The 17,658-nt window shown below is 51.2% G+C and overlaps 4 protein-coding genes across 4 annotated transcripts; 2 read left to right on the top strand and 2 right to left on the bottom strand.

Annotated features, from left to right (window-relative positions):
* Window positions 1-3,272: 3,272 nt before the first annotated feature.
* On the bottom strand, window positions 3,273-5,184 carry BO85DRAFT_373261 (putative acyl-CoA dehydrogenase; the record flags this gene model as incomplete). Its single annotated transcript, XM_025656071.1, has 5 exons — window positions 3,273-3,766; window positions 3,822-4,566; window positions 4,652-4,920; window positions 4,987-4,998; window positions 5,070-5,184. The coding sequence occupies 5 exons, from the start codon at window positions 5,182-5,184 to the stop codon at window positions 3,273-3,275; spliced, it is 1,635 nt and encodes a 544-aa protein (XP_025515043.1).
* A 1,421-nt stretch (window positions 5,185-6,605) lies between these two features.
* On the bottom strand, window positions 6,606-10,866 carry BO85DRAFT_449834 (proteasome regulatory particle base subunit RPN2). The gene is made up of 5 exons (XM_025660246.1): window positions 10,506-10,866; window positions 10,230-10,399; window positions 9,641-10,167; window positions 7,323-9,584; window positions 6,606-7,259 (listed from the first exon to the last, which is right to left on the bottom strand). Exons 1-5 carry the CDS (start codon window positions 10,643-10,645, stop codon window positions 6,912-6,914), a joined length of 3,447 nt encoding a protein of 1,148 aa, XP_025515042.1. The 5' UTR covers window positions 10,646-10,866; the 3' UTR covers window positions 6,606-6,911.
* A 141-nt stretch (window positions 10,867-11,007) lies between these two features.
* Window positions 11,008-12,810, top strand: BO85DRAFT_478292 (uncharacterized protein). The gene has a single exon (XM_025662894.1). The coding sequence runs from the start codon at window positions 11,122-11,124 to the stop codon at window positions 12,496-12,498; it is 1,377 nt and encodes a 458-aa protein (XP_025515041.1). The 5' UTR covers window positions 11,008-11,121; the 3' UTR covers window positions 12,499-12,810.
* Window positions 12,811-12,920: 110 nt separating this feature from the next.
* On the top strand, window positions 12,921-17,437 carry BO85DRAFT_398388 (NACHT and TPR domain protein; the record flags this gene model as incomplete). Its single annotated transcript, XM_025657055.1, has 3 exons — window positions 12,921-13,310; window positions 13,366-14,413; window positions 14,478-17,437. The coding sequence occupies 3 exons, from the start codon at window positions 12,921-12,923 to the stop codon at window positions 17,237-17,239; spliced, it is 4,200 nt and encodes a 1,399-aa protein (XP_025515040.1). The 3' UTR covers window positions 17,240-17,437.
* Between the last annotated feature and the right edge of the window lie 221 nt (window positions 17,438-17,658).

The following is a 17,658-nucleotide window of genomic DNA, read 5'->3' as shown; positions in this document are numbered from 1 at the left end:
TTGGGGAGGACCCATCATACCACCAGGCATACCGTTCCTCATCAAAGCCGGGTTCATCTTTGTGAGATCAGGTCCGGTAGATCTGCCGCCCTTGGCCGAGACGGTAACTACATTGGTGGTGCGGACGACCACGATACCAGAGTTCTCGGCTTGCGCTTTGTTATGCAAGAACAGGAAAGAACGGTGAATGTGGAGAATCACGCCGTTTCTCTGTTCGCCGTAGACCTCTCGAACCGTATCTCCATGGCGAATCTCTGCGCCATTGCGATCCGTAGCCACAGCGTCTTTGCGAGGAGTGATCTTGTTCGCAACTTGTGTGGGAAGAATCGTCCGGATAGAGCCGTTCTGGTCCAGCACCCGCAGCGACTCTCTGTCGACCTTGACGATACAAGCAACGGTGGCAGCACTGCATGAGTTAGAAAATGGTGTCCATGGCAGCGGCAGAAGGAAACTTACTCTAATTGCACCAAGTCGTGAACGTCGAACATGCCCAGTTTTCCATCAACACCAGTCTCAGCGGATAGTCGGAGATCTTTGCTGAAGACTGTGATTTCCTGCATGCTCATGTCGCTAAGTAATGTCACTGTGTCGTCCTTGACCTGTACAACCATACCCAGCTCATCCTGGTATCTGCTGCCACCGATAACCTTGACATGGTCACCCTCTCTGAAACGCTTGCGAAGGGACTTGACAGGCGCATCGATTGTCTGCCCAGCCAGATCGCCCTCCGTAACCAGCAGAGTCACGATGTCTCCTCGAGTAGAACTTGTGCGACCGATCAAGCCCTGTTGTTCACCTCGGAACACTTCCACCGGGTCGCCGGGAAGGTAGGAGTCTTCAGCAGCGGAGTTCTTGAGCGTCTCGGCCAAGGAAGCCAGATCCAAGTTCGAGGTGCCATCCTCGGAGCCGCGAGCAAACATGGTGACTTCCTCGAGTCGAGGGTTGACATTCTTTGTGATAAGATGTTGAACCTTCAAGTCCTTGATCAAGAAGCCATCCACATATGTTTCGCCGAGATAGTTCCATGACTTTCCACCCAAACCAGACGTGGCAGACAGGTACTTTGCATGCTTCTTCTTGGCTTCAGCTTCACTGAACGCACGCTGGGGAGGCCGTGCCACTGCTGGGTTCATGCCAGGGCGCTTCCTCTTCGGATCGGCAATAGGGGCACCGATATCCTCGTTCATGCCGTAATCCAACCGTGGAATCAGTCTCACAGTCACTGCCAAGCCGTTCGTTTCGACTTCCTCGATCTGCGCCAGATCGCCCTGGTATTTACCACGCTTGATACGAACCCAGCCACCAGGCATGAGCTCTTCGGACTTCTGTACGCGAAGGAGGTCGGGCATCTCTCTCACTGGGACCAGGATCATCTTCGTCCTCGGATACACATTGGTCATGTCCTGTAGTGCATCCATGACATCGGCCTGCCTGCGCGCCTCAACATAGATATAGCCGGCCATAGCACCTCCACGTTCGAAAGCCGACATGATCTTGATGGGGTTTCGAGATCCCGGAGGCCGCTCTTCAATGCGCTTCTGGATTGAGAACACGACTTCGCGTTCCTTACCAGCCTTGCAGCGAACACCCCAGATGCTAGGGTCGTCCACACTGGGAAGAAGCAGTCGCTTGGGAACAACCACTGCGTCAGTAGCCGCGGCGCGGTTCCGTCCATAGCGCTCCTTGAGCATCTGTGCCTGCTTCTCCGCATCCATGCTAGCTGCCAGTTCACGCTGACGATCAAGCTGTCTGTGTCGGCGGTCGTCCGTTTCAGCACCAACAGGCAGGGCGTCCATATCATCCGGGTGCATCTCTCCACCGAATTCCGCTAGTTCGTCCTCGTCATCCTCAGCCTCATCCTCATCCTCATCGACACCGGCTTCTTCTTCGAAGAACGAGTGCACACCGGCTTTGCGTCTGCGCTTCCGTGGGCGTCCCTACAAACGAAACCATGATCAGCCGGTGACCTTTCCAAACTTAGGACCAGAACCTATACTCACAGCATTGGCATCCTCGTCATCATCCTCCTCCTCTTCCTCTTCGTCTTCATCCTCTTCTTCCCCTTCCTCCTCTTCGTCGTCATTCTCGCCCTCCTCATCGTCATCGGCGCCCCTTCCGGCATTATCTTCACTACCAGCACGTTGCCTTCCACTCCGTCCAGTATTCACTTCCTCCTCGTCATCGTCATCGTCTTCATCGTCCGGAGCGCGACGCGCAGCCTGCTTCAATCGTGTATCAATGAAACGGTTCACTTTGCCACCCAATAATACAACAAACCTTAGTATCCTCATCCCCAGAGTCATCCGCAGGAGCGGGGTTGAAGTCGTCGTCCTCCTCTTCAGACCCGAAGTCTTGGTCTAGCACGTTTCGAGACATGTTTCAAGGCGCAGGGGGTCGATGGTGGCTTTGCAAAGAAAGTACAGATGAAGAAAAGACGAAGTGTTGGATAGTATTATTTGTCGTCCGTCAAGCGATATCGAACTGTATCAGCTCGAATCAGTTGCTCAGAGGAGTCGAACAGATATCGAACCCGGCACCGTGAAGGAAGCTGTGGCGAATAGTAGCTCACAGATCTGTAAGAGAGGCAACGAATTGCCCGAAATATGAAAGACTGGAGAAGGCGAATCCAAGACGACAAATGGCAGTCCAAGTAAAAAGCAGAAGCAACCAGACGTAAGGTTTCAGGAGCTGTTTGGGGCGGAGAGTTCCGTTCGTTCGGGGAGTCCGAGTCCGCGACCGCGACAGGATAGGTAGTGTTGTAGTCTCCAACGGGGCAGAGTGAGAGCGAGGTGAAAGAGAGGCGGGTTCTTCCCACAATATGCCAAGACAGGCTGCTAGCACATAACAGCCGGTAAATTGGCCTGGAGAGAAAGAGAAGTGGCTGCTGGGATGAAAAAGCTGACTTGGGGGAGAAGTGGTGGCCGGAGTTCAAGATCGATGGCTTCCATCGGGCGGGCGTGTTGCATGGCTGGTCCTCCTGCCCGGCCGGAATGCGCCCGGCGGCATCGTTCTTGCTCTTTTTGAAGATCTTGTTTGTTCTATTGATGAATCTTTTTGAATGTTTTCATTCATTTGAGCAAACATCCATAATGATACTAACACCGTCAGATTTACGGAAGGGTGGCTCTTATTTTATCAAGTTGATTCAAGTTTGTTCATATAAATACACCATGTGGGAGATACAATTTCTCGTCCAACCCGCAAAAATGGCCATAAAAAGCGACTACTATAGTGATCTATGTACTCTCAATAATGCAGGAAGATAGCAGCTCTCAGAGCTTCAGCCCAAACATTTGGTGCACACGCAAGCTCTGACGCATGCTGAGATCCAGCATGATTTCCTCGCTTCCACCTGGGATCGCGTAGGCCCGAACATCACGGTACAACCTCTCAATCTTACCACCTTGACCACCGCGGCTATAACTGAGACCACCGAAGATCTGACTGGCCTCACGGGCGCAGAACTCAAAAGTGGTGGTGGATTGTGCCTTCAGACCGGCAATGGCGCCACCCAACTTGAGCATGGCTTCCGTCTCGTCCATCGACTGGCACTGGTAGATAATGTTCTCCAGCCAGTTGTATGTTGCCTCGATCTGACGGGCCATGTGTGCCAACTTCATCCGAATCACGGGATGGTCAATGAGCCTCTTGCCGAAGGTGCGGCGCTTGTGGGCATACTTCATCGACTCTTCATAACACACACGGGCGAACCGAACACACTGGATCACAATGCCGATACGCTCATGATTGAAGTTGGTCATGATGACTACAGAAATTATTAGTGCTTTGCGAAATAGACATCATTTTCCTAGGCTGCTCACCCTTGAAACCCTGGTTCTCCTTGCCGATGAGGTTCTCAACTGGGACCTTGACATCCTCAAAGGTGATATAGGTGGTACCACTGCTCCAGACACCCTGGCAATCCATGCGCCTGGTGCTGACACCGCCCATGTCCCTCTCAATGAGGAGTACACTGACGCCGTTCATACCGGCATCACCAGTGCGCACTGCAGTGGTGAAGTAATCCGACCAGACACCGTTGGTGATCCATTTCTTCTCGCCGTTAACAATGTAATGCTTGCCGTCGGGCGATAGTTTAGCCTCGCAGGTCAGGTTTGCAACATCACTACCCGCATCCGGCTCGGTGATGGCCAGACAAATACGCTTGTCTCCAGCCAAGATACCGGGCAGAATCCTGTCGACAAGGGGCTTCTTCCCGAACTTCACCAGCGGCGGGCAACCAATGCCAAAACCGCCGATCAGGTTCCATACCAGGCCACCGCTGCCGACCCGCGACAACTCATCGGTGAGGAGCATCTCATGAAACAAGTCCCAGTTCTCTGGCGCGACGGACTGAACCCGGTGCGGAGTATAGTCGACAGGGTACTTCTTCATACCCAGGAGACCGGCCAGGTATCCCTTTTCGCCCATCTGCTTATAGATATGATCGGGCACCTTCTTTGCCTCGTCCCATTCGGTCACATACGGCTCGATCTCAGAGTCCACCCACTGGCGGATCTCCTCGCGGAGCGCCGAGTGAGTCTGGTTAAAGTAGGGTGAGTGGTACTAATAGTCGTAATCAATGTCAGCCTAGTGTCCTCTTTCCACACCCCCGCTTGCAAATGTAGCCATGGCAAGACAGAAGACTTACACCTTGGTACCATGCCGGGTCCGCAAAAGGAATCAGTTCACCGAACGGATCCTGAGTCTCGGACGACTTCGCCGAGGCAACATCAACTGGTGCCGCCAGAGGCTTGGAAGGCTGTGTTGTGGGAGCAGAAGCAGGTGGTTCGGGAGCCGCGGCTTTCTTGGAGTCTAGGGAACCGATCTGCAAGTTTCCCTTGTACTTCTTCAGGATCCCCTCGTTGTGGTATTTCCAGAACTGCTTCGAGGCATCTTTTCCGGCGACACGTTGAAGAACTAGATGGGAGGAACGATTGGTTAGATGCGGGATTCCGCTATAGACATAGGGGGTTTATTGCATACTCTTCTTTCCGCCTGGTTGTCGCAAATTGATGTCAGCATGTGATTGATCCACCAAACGTCTTCCGCCGGATTCCAGCACGCACCTGGATGTTCATCTTGAAACTTGGTCAAATCGTAAACATCCTCATCGATAATCACCCAGAGGTTATCTGCCTTGTTGTGCGACGCAACGTCGCCTTTTGTGAATGTCTTGGCCATGATAGGTTGTAGATAGAGGAGAGAGTGGGTATAGAGCCGGATGCGGGATGGGGGAGGGTAGAGTAGAAGATGACTAGTAGGGATGGACCAAACCAGCGAAACCAAGTTGTGAAGTAAGAGAGAAGAAAAAGAAAGAAAGAAAAGAAAAGCAAGAAAAAAGGGGAACCCAAAGTAACCGATAGAATAATATATAAGCTTCTCAGACCGAAAAGCAAAGAAATCGGTCAGTAGTAGCTCAGCAGTACCCGAACCAAACCAAACCAAAGACTACTACGGAGCTTTCCCCGCCACGCCACAAGCCAAAGAAATAGACGGGAATAATGATGATGCTGATGATCAGTTTTACCTAGGAATATCCATAGGACACGAAGTAACCATCTGATAGATAATACGGGGCCCCGGCAGAAGAAGGGGAGTGGAGTGGATCCGCCCTCTTCCCTCCCCCCCTTCGGACAAGAAGAAAGATATAGTTTAGTCTAGTTGACAAAAAAAGTAGTTATGTCCCACAATATACACTTCACCGTGAAGTGCAATACGTATATTTTTCTCCCTCGGAGTAACTAAAATCACAGCACAAAAGATAATAAGTCCGATGATGATCAACAGACTCCCACTTACTTGTCTCTAGAATATACATACACTCCGTATAGATAATGCGTGTAGTGTATTCAATTCAACGAAAATGACTGAATTTGGAATGAATAATCCTATTTTCACATGCTCCCGTACCAACTCCATCCAACCACCGGAAACACACCTCAAGCATACATCATTACCTCATTAAGCAGAAAAAGAAAACTGGGCACAACAACCTGAACTAACTCACGTGGGCCAACTCCCGCCTCGGCCACTCCGGATGATGTTCCCCCATTACACCGCTTCTCATTGGCCCTTCAGACACCTCGGACAACTCTGGCACGTGCACCTGCATTGACCGAATGCAGTAAGTGCCGAGGCAGCCGCCCCTGCTGCTGCCCGAGTGATTACTAGTGGTTAGTAGTACTAGTCTTTCAGGGTGTGTTTTATGTCATGGGGCTGACTGGCTGGCTGGCTGGCTGCATGTTTCGGCTGCCGGGAGTCAGGCAGGGTAAGCATGTGAAGAAGTTATGTATCGTAATCAGGAGTTTGGGATCAGCTGGGGATTCATGGGGCACACGTCTGGATGAATGGATCTGACATGCGGGATGATGGGGGTTGGGAGGGTCCGCTGGATACTACAGTATGCTGTTGCTTAGATTTGGTCTCCACATGATTAAATTAATGGTGATTGTTATTATTTATTGAGGGAGTGATTTGTCGGATATCTTGATTAGTACCTCAGCTGGACCTGGCAAAGTTCCGAACTCCGTGTTGTGTTCCTTGGAGTTGGTGGTACTAAGTACAAGATTCTGCACTATATAAAGTGTCATACTAGGATACTTATATGCCCGCTGTAGGTTTTGGCTTCATGTGTAACATGAGCTACTACTTACGCAACTCAAAAGTATCGAACAATCCACTCGGGAAATTCAAGGCCTTGAAACTGCATGCACACAGCCGGGAGAGTTGATGATTCGCACTCCTCACTTCTATTCCGAAGTTTTTATATCAACGAACAACAGACATATGTAAAAGTAAATGCTTCAAAACGTTACGCAGCTAGTGCCGCTTTCAGAGATAAAATAAGACATCAATCCATAATTATCCTAGTATTACAACGAGCAGGTTCGTAAATCTCATGGACTACTCTACTCGTCTTCCGGCTCGGATTCATACTCAAACTCATTCGGCACCGGCGCCTCCTCGCCGCCTTCCTCGTCCTCATCCACAGCCGTCAGTACGCCGGCAGCAGCGGCAGCACCCGCAAACGGGCCCAGATCCGCACCGAAGGGGAAGCGCCCGGCTCCACGTTGAGGTGTCTGCAGGCCAGCGGCTCCCATGGTGGCCTGTAGTCGGTCCTGAAGGGACTCCGCGACATCCGCGGCAGGTGCAGGCTGTCTGGCCTCCCTGCTGGTTTCCTTGCTTGCCGTCATCTCAATCGTCTCGCGAGGCTCCTCGGGGGTCTTGTCAAGTACGACCACAACTCCACCGGTAGGCTGCGTTGAAGTTAGCAAGGTATTGATCGCAATAGAACACAGAACATAGGAAGGGCAACGTACCCGCTTGACCGGCTCATACCGGGGATCAGGGAATGTGAGGTACTTGAGCTGCGCGGGAAGGACGCGAGACATGTTTTCAAGCTCATATCCGACCTTCTCCCGCTCAACCTTCTTCTTCTGTCCCTCGCCAGCATCCTTCTCACCGTCCTTGTTCTCTTCTTCCGTCTTCACTGCTGTCTCGTCCGTATCCATCTTGTCAGGCACCTGGTCCGACACCTTGGGAGTCGTAGGGGTCTGATCGATGTCCATGCTTTCGCGCCTTTGCTGCTTCTCCCGACGCTGTGCACGGCGCTTGGCCTGGGCGGTGGTCGAGAGGACCGCTGTCTTGACCTTCTCGGGCGCCTCTTCGGCCTTTACTTGCTGCTCCGGGGGGTAGTCAAAGAGGCTGGGTCGCGTGTTGCTGTGGAATTTGAAGTAGGGCACCTCGAGCTTCTGGTCGACACCAATGACGGAGGTCGGGGCGAAACTAAGGGACAGGAAGTGGGTGAGAGGGAACCAGTACCAGTACTGGACGAAGACGGCAGCACCAACGATACCTGGCATGTTCAGGTTGCCAGTTTGCGTCTGGAGGCTGATGGTGCAATTGCGACCACCGGCATCGATGATACCAAGGGCAACAGCGCAGCCGAATTTAGCCATCGCATCCTCGTGTCTATCGCCGATCATCTTCATCATGACCTTGCGGAGCGAGCTGACACGGGGGTTCATGGCTTCGTTCTGTTGCACGAGGACCATGGCCAACGAGATCAGCGCTCCCTGTCTCACGAAGTCGGTTGAATCCTTGAGCATCGGCTCGAGCAGGTCAATGGCCTCATCCAGACCGGTTCCGGCGCAAGAGATACCCAGTGCCATTGCCGCACCATAACGAACATGAGGGTTGTATGACTCAGACAGAAGCTCAACCATACGAGGCACACTCTGGTGCTTCCTGAACAGAATGAATCCCAAGCTCAGAACAGCAATTCGCCGAACATCGTCGTTCACATCGCTGACAGCAACATGAAGGAGCTTACGCACAGCCTTGTTGCTGCTGCTGCCACAGTAGGCAAGGGCGATAGTCATGATACCACCGTAGCGGAGAGCAGGGTCAGGGTCGCCGAGAAGGCCGTTGATCAACTCATCAGCAGCTTCCTGGCGACCGTACATGATCAGGGCCATGCCCATGGCCAAACCCCGAACAATCTTCTCGTGTTGAGTGTCATGGGCATACTGAATCATATCCTCGAGGACCTTCATGTTACCTGTACCCAACATGATAAGACCCATGGCGAGACCGACAGCCTCACCATTGATCGCCGAGTCGGTGTATAGCACGTTGCGAAGATCCTCATAAAGCCCCTCATCGCCACTAGCCATGCCTGCAACACCGAGACCCAGAGCTCCACCGTGCTGGATGACCTCATCTGTAGCCTTCTTGAAGTAATCCCGAATGACAGGAACAGCCATGCCACCATGGTTGGCGAAGATCAAACCATAAGCATACAGAGATCCTCCCTGACTGTAAATCGAGCTGGCTCCGCTGTGTCCTCCTGCTGCCACATTGGTGATAGAGCGTTCCTTAGGCAGGTAAGGTTGCAAGAGCTTTTGTCCCTGACTCAAGTTACCCCTGTGGATGACACCAAGAGCAGCCGTAGCCGTAAACTTGGACCAATTGACAGCTTTGCTCAACCAGTCGAGGTTATCCCGGAAGAACTTGTCGTGCGCTGTACCGGCATGCATGAAACCATTCGAGAGGGAGACTGCAGAGTGGAAGATAGAGTTACGAGCTTCCAGGCTATCGCGGAGTTTGTTCATAATGGCTATATCGGCCTTGTTGTTGCGGAATAAGAATTCCACGTTCAACTGGTTGGTCTTGACGCCATCGAGAATGTCACGAATGCTCTTAAAGGCCGTGCGTGCTTCGGGTGAGATCTTCGCGTGCGAGTCCCCAATAGACCTAGACTGGCTGTCCAGCAGAGGATCGGACTCCTTCGACTCTTCTTGGTCCTCCCCTGCTGCCTCCTGTTCGGACTCATCTTTCTCCGGCACGAGCTCCGAAATCTCCTGCCGAACCTTCTGCAGGAATTCTTGCGTACTGTTATCGTAGAGGTCGAAAGAGATCTGGTAGGCGACAGCGAGCGAGCGAGCGTCCCCCTTCTCAACTAGTTGACGGAGGATGACCGAGGCCATGGAATGTTCGTTGAGATATACAACACACTTGGCAATGGAAAAGTAATCGGGGGCCGGGATCTCGTTGAGGAGTTCGAGAATAAGTTTGAGGATCTTCAAAGCAAGGGTTAGCTCTGGGTGTTTTGCCATGATCATAATGGAGAATATACCTCGTTGCGGAAACCGCGTTCCTGCACGATTCCCATGCAGATATCGAGCACGTACTCCATGAGTTCTTCACTGCGTCGCGACTCCCCGTTCTGTTTCTTCTCATCCTCGCTGGCTCGGAGAATCGTCTTTCTAAGCACATCTAGGTTCTTGGCTTCAATAGCGATTCCAATGACTTGACGGTAGCGCTTCTGGACGAAGCACTGCTCGAATAGACGATCGATAACGGTTTGAAGGTGGCCCTGCACACCACGCTTCAGGACTAGAGGGGTCTCTTCGGCGTGCTTCACGCCCGCATCTTCACCCCCTGGGTAAGCAGCATCCACTCCGGGCACCTCTTGCCTAGACAAGAGCGACTTGGATGGCAAGGCTGATTGCGAGAAGGGTGTGATCGGGGATGTCAAACTGGCAGAGGTACTCGTGGCGCCTTCGCCGGAGGTGGGGAAAGAGGTGTTCAGGTTGGCTTGCTGGTCACCCGCGACAGGCCGCTGTGCCGCCGAAAGAGAGACGAATGTATCGACGCATTTGGCTGTATATACCAGTAAGAGGACGCTCTCAGTGAGCAGACGCTTAGGGGACGGTCAATCTTACCGATAATGGTTTCCTCAAACTCGCCACCGCTATCCAACTGGAAGAGCTTCCCAGCTCCCAAAGCAAATACCATACTCTCATTGTACTCTTGAAGGTGGTAGTACACCTTTGCGGCGACCAGGGCGGCGAGCTCGCGCTCGGGGAACGATTCATCTTCGTAAAGAGCTTCTCTGAATCGCAAAAGGTCAGCATCGATGGAGCCTGTAACTGGTGGACAGGATGGGGTATTTATGATGAAGGTATGAGGCAGATGGTGAGACAAGAGCCAGTACGAACATTTGAGGAACAGCATCCACGACTTCCGTCCAGAGCAGGTCGATTTGTGAGTCCAGCGTCTTCAGAGCAAAGACTCTCAACTCAGGATCCGGCTCAGAGAGAAAGCCGACGAGGCCAGCGGCCGAAGCGAGTCCAACCATCGCTGTGGGAGGACGGGAGTGCTGTCGCGAGGGGAGTGAGGCGACAGCTTCGACGGAGCTGTGAGATTGAGGGTAAGTCGTGGGTGAGTGGGTGGGGTGTTTATTGAAGATCTAAGCACCTCGAAGAACGAAATGTACAGAAAACGGGCGATGAAAAAGGTAAGGCAACAAAATAACAGATGATGGAAGAGATGAGCTCGGAGTGATCAGGAAGCTTCCTCCAGAGCAGCGAGACACACGTCAATGGAAGCTGTCGAAAGGTTCCCGTGGTTCCTGCAGAAACCCCTAGAGATGGCACGTGACCTATGATGGCATGAGACCGGACAGGGCAGTTGCACAAACACTCGTGATCTAGTCAACCACTTCACCATCACTTGGGTTCCGGGTTGTCGCTTTTGTTTTGTTCTAAGGATTTATTAGGAGAGGATTCTCATGCATTGGTAGTTCTCTGTTTTCCGCGATCAAGTTCCTCTAAAATGTCGTCGATTCTTCCGCAAGCTGGAGACAAACACCTGCCGGCCCTGCCTATCGGGACCTCTTCTCTTCACCAGGACCCTATCGTTTACATTGACCGCGAGGCCAGACATATTCAACGTAATTTACAGATTCTAATCGATGCCCAGAGTGAAGGACTTCTGGCCGGTCTTAACGGTCCCCAGCAGAATGGTGCTATCTCTGATGGAACTTATACACCTACCTCGGAGACGAGCAGTTCGCAGCGTCCCCCAACTATACCCATACGTCAACCGGCTTCGGAGAAAATCGGGTTGTCTGCTGCCCGAAAAGGGATATTCAGATCTATATACGACCTCTTGAGGCTTCGCGAGGAGGAGCGAGAGATACTAACATTCCGGATTGATGAAAGGACACAGGCGTTGGCAGATATCAATGGCTTTAATACCAATCGCGCTGGGCTAGAAAAAGCCATCTCAACAATTCAGGATAACCGGGAAAGCCAGCACACCGTAGCCTTGCGCCAGGAGAGTCGCAAGCTTGAGGATGATATACATGAGTTGGAGACTAGGCTGTCCCAGATGAAAGCAAGACATCAACACATCCTTCGCGAATTGTCCCAAATGGAAAACTCTATTGAATCGAAACTTTCTTCTTACAGAGCCTCCATGTCGCTCCTAGACTCGAATATTCGAAAGTACCTTCAGAATCCGCCCGTGAAACCTCAAGATAGCAGCTCCAAAGACGCAAGTTTCTATTCCTTGAACCCTAAGCGGCGAACCCTCGAGATGGCAGAGGAACACTGGCAAAAGGAACAATCAGATCTGCGTGAAAGGCAACGGGAAGTGGATGCTGAGATCGAGGCCCTCGAAGCTGGAGGTGGGGTCTGGAAGCAAGTGATCGGAGAGGTTTCTGGTTTTGAGAAGCGACTCAAGTCAGCAATGCGTCTTTCTATCCAATCTCAATCGCAACTACTGAACCACGATGGCCCTTCTGGTAGCAAGTCCGAAGAGGACCTCGCTCGGGCAGTATTGGATGACCTGACGCATACCACAGAGCGCGTAGAAAATCATCTAGAGGTCGCAGAGAATAAAGACTGGAAACTGCTGGTTTGTTGCATCTCTGCGGAGCTGCAAGCGTTGCGAGAAGCACGGCAACTGCTATTGAATGTCTTCAATGTGACTGAAACAGACATTTCCCCGTCTGCCGAGAAAGGAACCTCGAACAGTATTCACACTTACGAGGATTATGACCCTCATGGAGATCCCCTTGGTGTTGACAACCCCGAGCCTCCGGCTGAGTTTCTCGAGGATACTGATGAGCACCATCATCGTGCAGTGTCTCGCTCTGACGATGAAGATGACGAGCCGGATCCTGCCTGGCTGCTCCCTGAATCATGAATTCATAGCTTACAGGCCTACCATTTGACTATAGACGGGAGCAAGGTGTTGGTTAGCGTAGTGATTTCGGGCAATACTCATTTCTGTTTGATGTCTAGACCAGGTCAGAGGGTTCATGATTGACCTGTATGCAGTCTGCAGGTTGCTGGCACTCCAGCTTAGCCTACGACGATCAGTCCGCTATGCAGAGCCTCCTGCAGAAATCGGGATATAATATAGATCCTAATACTTACTGTATGCCACATGTGCAGTGCGGGCTTCGCTATAGTTCACTAATCCTGTCTACTTTGGTAAGTAGTTAGCTCGTATGGCATCGCTTATTCTCTTGGGCGGCGGGGCCAGAACAAGACCGGACTAGCTCCTTCCTGCAGCAGTCATCGTCTTTTGTCTTTCATCCAAACCAGCCAGCAGCATAGAACAAGATGACAATTACCATCGAAAGCCAGTCCCAGTTTGTGGTGACCTGGGATTTGGCGTTGAAGAGATATACTGCGGCTGTGGGCAAACAACTAGATGATCCCTCACTACCCCACCCCTCTTCAGTGGAAGAGTTGCTCAATCGACTAGATAGTCAGAACGGTCATTTTGGCCAGTTTAGACAGAGGAAGCGCTCGCTTTTCGAGATTCTGACATGCATCTGCAATCCAATTGAACGCTTTGGGTCTATGGCTGCAAGCATTGCCTCTAACGCCTTTCCAGCCAGTAGCGTGTGCTTCAGCGCCATTACATATCTTATTGATGCTGCAAAAGATGTGTCGGCGTCTTATGATGCAGTCATGGCGCTTTTTGTGACCTTGAAGGCAAGTCTATGTGTATCATATCACAAGCCATGCCAGACAGCGTGGTCTGACCCTCCTGAGAATATAGGACTTTCTTGTTCGCCTCGCCATATACGACGGTAGTCGCATGTCGGATGCACTTCAAGCCAAGGTTGTTGATATCCTAGCTACCTTACTTGAGATATTTGGTCAAGCGACTAAGATAGTTCGGGCTGGATTGAGAGGTCGAATCCTTCAATTTACCAAGAATACCTTGCTCGGTTCCGACAAAACACTACAGGGTCTGGTTTCCAAGTTGGACAGGCTCTGCCAAACAGAACACCAGTTAGTTGGAGCAGAGACCCTGGGTGAGACCAAAAAGACCAACCTAGCTGTTGAGAATCTGTCTGCTGTGCTTAATGGCGCTAGTCTTGTATTAGAAGATAACCATGGGAGGTTAGCCCAGGCTCAGGCGGATCTCCAACGCCTCGTCGAAGGTCAGAATGATCTTCGTCAGGAGTTGCACCGAGACATCAGTAGCCTATTAGGTTCATTCATAGGGTCAGGTGCAAAGGCCAATGGTGATTCTGACTACCTGAGGAAACTTCTACAGCCGTCATTAGGCCCTTCAGACATGTATTACACTTTCGCAAGAAAACGGCTGTCTGGAACTGGAGAATGGATAGAGGCAGAGGTGGGATTCCAGGCTTGGTTGAAACAAGAGCAACCGCTGCTCTGGATTCATGGTCCTCCCGGTTGTGGGAAGAGCTTTCTCGCAGAATACATTATCTCGAATCTGAAGACAAGATTTCCCCAGGGCGTCGACCAAGGTTCAGAAGTCTCTGTTGGCTACTATTTCTTCAAGGGTAACAACCCACAAACTAGAGGATTGCATCAGGCGTTCCGGGACGTGGCATATCAAATCTGCCTCAATGATTCGGTATATGCCGGACACGTTGCAACTCATTGCAGCGCACCCAGTGATATATGCAGTCTTCAGAGCGCATGGATGACGCTGTTCCGGGACTACTTTATTGAAGATGATGCAGGTAGCCGGCATGCCTATATCGTTCTAGACGGTCTGGACGAATGCATGGAGGCCGACAGGCAGAGTCTTTTGGAGTTTCTGTCTGAGCTTACAGCTGATGAAGCTGGCAGTAAGTTTCTCAATGGTCCTGCCGTCTGTCCGTCGGAAGCTAATTTGAGTCTACCTATGCGCAGGCAAACCCAGGGTACAATTCGTTATGCTGGGACGACCCCACCTTTCCGCTGATGTAGCCGATGCCTTGCAGGAGTCAGTCGCCTCCATCTCTATAGATCGATCTAAGAATGATGATGATATCGCTCGTTACGTTGAGCATTCTATGAGGAGGTCTAGGAACATCTCTCGTGTGCCTCCAAGCCTGCGCAAAGAAGTCATGGAATTTCTTGTGAAGAACGCACAGGGTATGTTCCTTTGGGTTGACCTAATGACTCAAGAGTTGGGGCGACATAATCGAGCGAGCAGTATCAGGGAGTGCTTGCAACGACCGCCGAAGGGTCTGTATGAGGCCATGAGACGTACCCTGGAAGGCCTAAGCGCTTATTTGAAGGGCGACGATCCCGAAGAACTAAATACCATCTTGGGCTGGGTTGCGTGTGCTTCGCGTCCTCTTTCTCTTCGAGAGATCGAAGCCACGCTGAGTCTGGGTTCCTCTGACCCAGAAGAGATTGTCGGCATCGAAAGTTTGCTTAGGTTGCAATTTGCGTCCTTTCTGACACTCGTCCGAGATGACGGCCTGACAACCGCCGACTTACAGGCGGAAATAGATGTATCTTCTCTTCGGATCAATGACGATCATTATGAAGATGCGGAGTCTTTCGAGCTAGAAACCGACTTCAATTCCAACCCAGAAACAACGGAAGTCACGTTCCGCCATGCGTCTGTTGGTGATTTCTTTCGTGATGAAAACGAGAATAAGCTCTCTGCAGGTCCCGACTATGTGGCCATTGGTGTTGATATTGTTGAGTCTAGAATATCTACACTGAAAGCGTGTCTACAGTTGGTTTGCAACTCAAACGAATGTCCAAACCTCCGGAATTATGCACTTGGCTGGTGGTATAGCCATGCTAAGGCCGTCATCCCTCACATTCATCGAATTGGGGAGACCGACCGGCAGGAAATCGGGAGCCTACTGCTCAAAACACTCCGTGATGAATCCGTGCTGGAGGCTTGGATCAGTTTACGGGATGCAGATAACTTTTGGTCTTTGGAGACCTTGATTCCATTCTCTAAGCTTTTGGATGATAAGCAATTTGTGGACTCTCTGCTGGTTGATATACGCGACTGGGTGTTGAGTAGTATTCAGGAGCCCGCGAGGCTGCTCGTTCCGGCTGCGGAGTGCATTGCAAAGAAATGGCTCCAGGGCTACCAATGGGACGCACGTACATGTATGCTGATCATATATCGGATAAGATGCCTGCTTGAAGGCCAAGCAGACGAAGAATTTCCCGACAATCCTGCTGCCTCAACTGTGCTTGATGCGGCAGAATGGGCCAAACTTCCAAAAACCGCAGAATGGAACCGGAGAGTTGCCATTTGCCTGAGGGACATGTCACACTATGAGGAAGCCCAGGCCTATTTTGAAGCGGCATTAGAAATGGACAATCAGATGTGGCTCGCTAGAAGCGGTCTAGCATATCTCTACAGTCTCAGTGGGCAACATGAGAAATCTCTGGAGCTCTACAAAGAAAATGTTGAAATATTGGAGGCGGCCTCCGAAAACCCTGAGAAGCGCGATAAGCTCCCTCACAATGTTGAAGACTATGATCTTGCAGACACCTACCAGTCTGTGGGCGAAGAACTGTTGTCACTCGAAGATAGAGCCAGTGCTTTGATTTACCTAGAAAAGGCTCTGCATGTCACCACAGAGGGCAAGTTCCTCTCGAAGTACATCCAGCTCCTTGCAGAAGAGAAGACTCCTGAAAGCCATGAAAAAATCATACAGCACCTGAAAAGGTTAGGCACTGCGTCCGGTGACAATGGTGCCACACGCTTGACAGAGTGTCTCTCGGAGAATTCAAGAATGGTCTGGACCAGTGACTTCTACCAGGCCATCGCGTTTGCTGCCAGAGCCACAGATCAGCTCGAATGGCTAGAATATGCCTACATGACAGCAATTGAGGTAGCAAAAAAGCAGCGCAACTCAGTATTGGCGTTTTCTCTGCAAGTGTCTTTGGCAGACCTCTTCATCAGCTATGACAACAAGGAATCCCGCGCTCTTGAGATCTGGCAGATGGTGATGGACTTTCCCGCAACATTCATGCAGGGGAATCTGCTGATGCTATATATACAATCGCTAGTGAGCAGATACTATGGCGCCTATCTCCTTACCAGGGCCATCCAAGCCGGACCCGGCACTGCAGAGGCCGAACGCTATATTGACACACTACAACGGATTGCTAAACGAAGAGTGGTCCACTCAGACCATGTCTCCGAATGGGCTGCCAACAACTTTGCCACAGCCATTCTTGGTTTGTGGTATCACCGAATCGATCAACCGGAGAAGGCCCGGGAATACTGTCTTCCGTTCGTCAAGCAATTTGTCTATGCCGAAAACGACGCGCTAGGTACATACACAACCAGCTATGCCTTTGCAAAGCTGTTACTCATGATGGGTGACGAGCCCACCGCGGTAGCCATCCTTATCAGCGTCAGTTGTCCGGAGGAAACAGCGTGGATCTGCGAAGCTCGATGTGGAGTGTCGTCAGCGACGTGGGAAAAAGGGAATATTTGCCGCGAATGCGCGGTCGATCTCTGTGATGACTGCGTACAGCTCGTAAAGGAGGGGAAGCCGACCAGGGCCAATATCTGTAGTCCGGATCATTCGTGGGTTCGGGTTCCGGAGCCGTCTGCTCCTCTGGGACCTGATGATGTGCATGCGGATGAGATGGTCTCGATGGAGGATCTGAAGAGTAAGGTTAAGAAGCAATGGGGACTGTGATGGGAGTGTGGCTGCTGCTTTGATTACATGGCAGCTATACATCTAAAACCATACTTTTGGTAGTAGCTGACTGTTCATATACAACATTCGAATAGTTCGTGGGAATATTGAATCAGGACCCTCATTTGAAATGAATATCCACATTGCAGTGTGATAGTATATTTTGCACCCAACGAAGATACACCACTGCTGATTATGAACTTAACATGAAAAAATAATTTCCCTACTACTCAATAGTATACTAGTAGTAGGTCAAAAGCTTAATTATCCAATGCAGCCAGCCTCATTTTCTAACAATGGTGGTCAGCATCCTCATCTCATGATCTCCAAGCAGAAACTGAATGTCTCGAATGACCGCCAAATTAAGCTGACCGACCGACCCAACCAAGACACACTAGACTAGTAAATACGTAACTTAG

This window comes from Aspergillus piperis, assembly GCF_003184755.1.
Source record: "Aspergillus piperis CBS 112811 unplaced genomic scaffold BO85scaffold_10, whole genome shotgun sequence".
Lineage (NCBI taxonomy): Eukaryota > Fungi > Ascomycota > Eurotiomycetes > Eurotiales > Aspergillaceae > Aspergillus > Aspergillus piperis.
Note: the sequence above shows the minus strand (reverse complement) of the source record. Positions and strands in the feature narration are given on the sequence as shown.

What these genes read in the sequence shown, in the direction of transcription:
- BO85DRAFT_449834 (XM_025660246.1), bottom strand. Translation starts at nt 10,645, where the DNA reads ATGGTTGGACTCGCTTCGGCCGCTGGCCTCGTCGGCTTTCTCTCTGAG. An exon ending in GTGGATGCTGTTCCTCAAAT is followed by an intron (nt 10,400 to 10,505) that starts GTTCGTACTGGC and finishes TTTGCGATTCAG; the next exon opens with AGAAGCTCTTTACGAAGATG. An exon ending in GTTTGAGGAAACCATTATCG is followed by an intron (nt 10,168 to 10,229) that starts GTAAGATTGACC and finishes TGGTATATACAG; the next exon opens with CCAAATGCGTCGATACATTC.
- BO85DRAFT_478292 (XM_025662894.1), top strand. Translation starts at nt 11,122, where the DNA reads ATGTCGTCGATTCTTCCGCAAGCTGGAGACAAACACCTGCCGGCCCTG.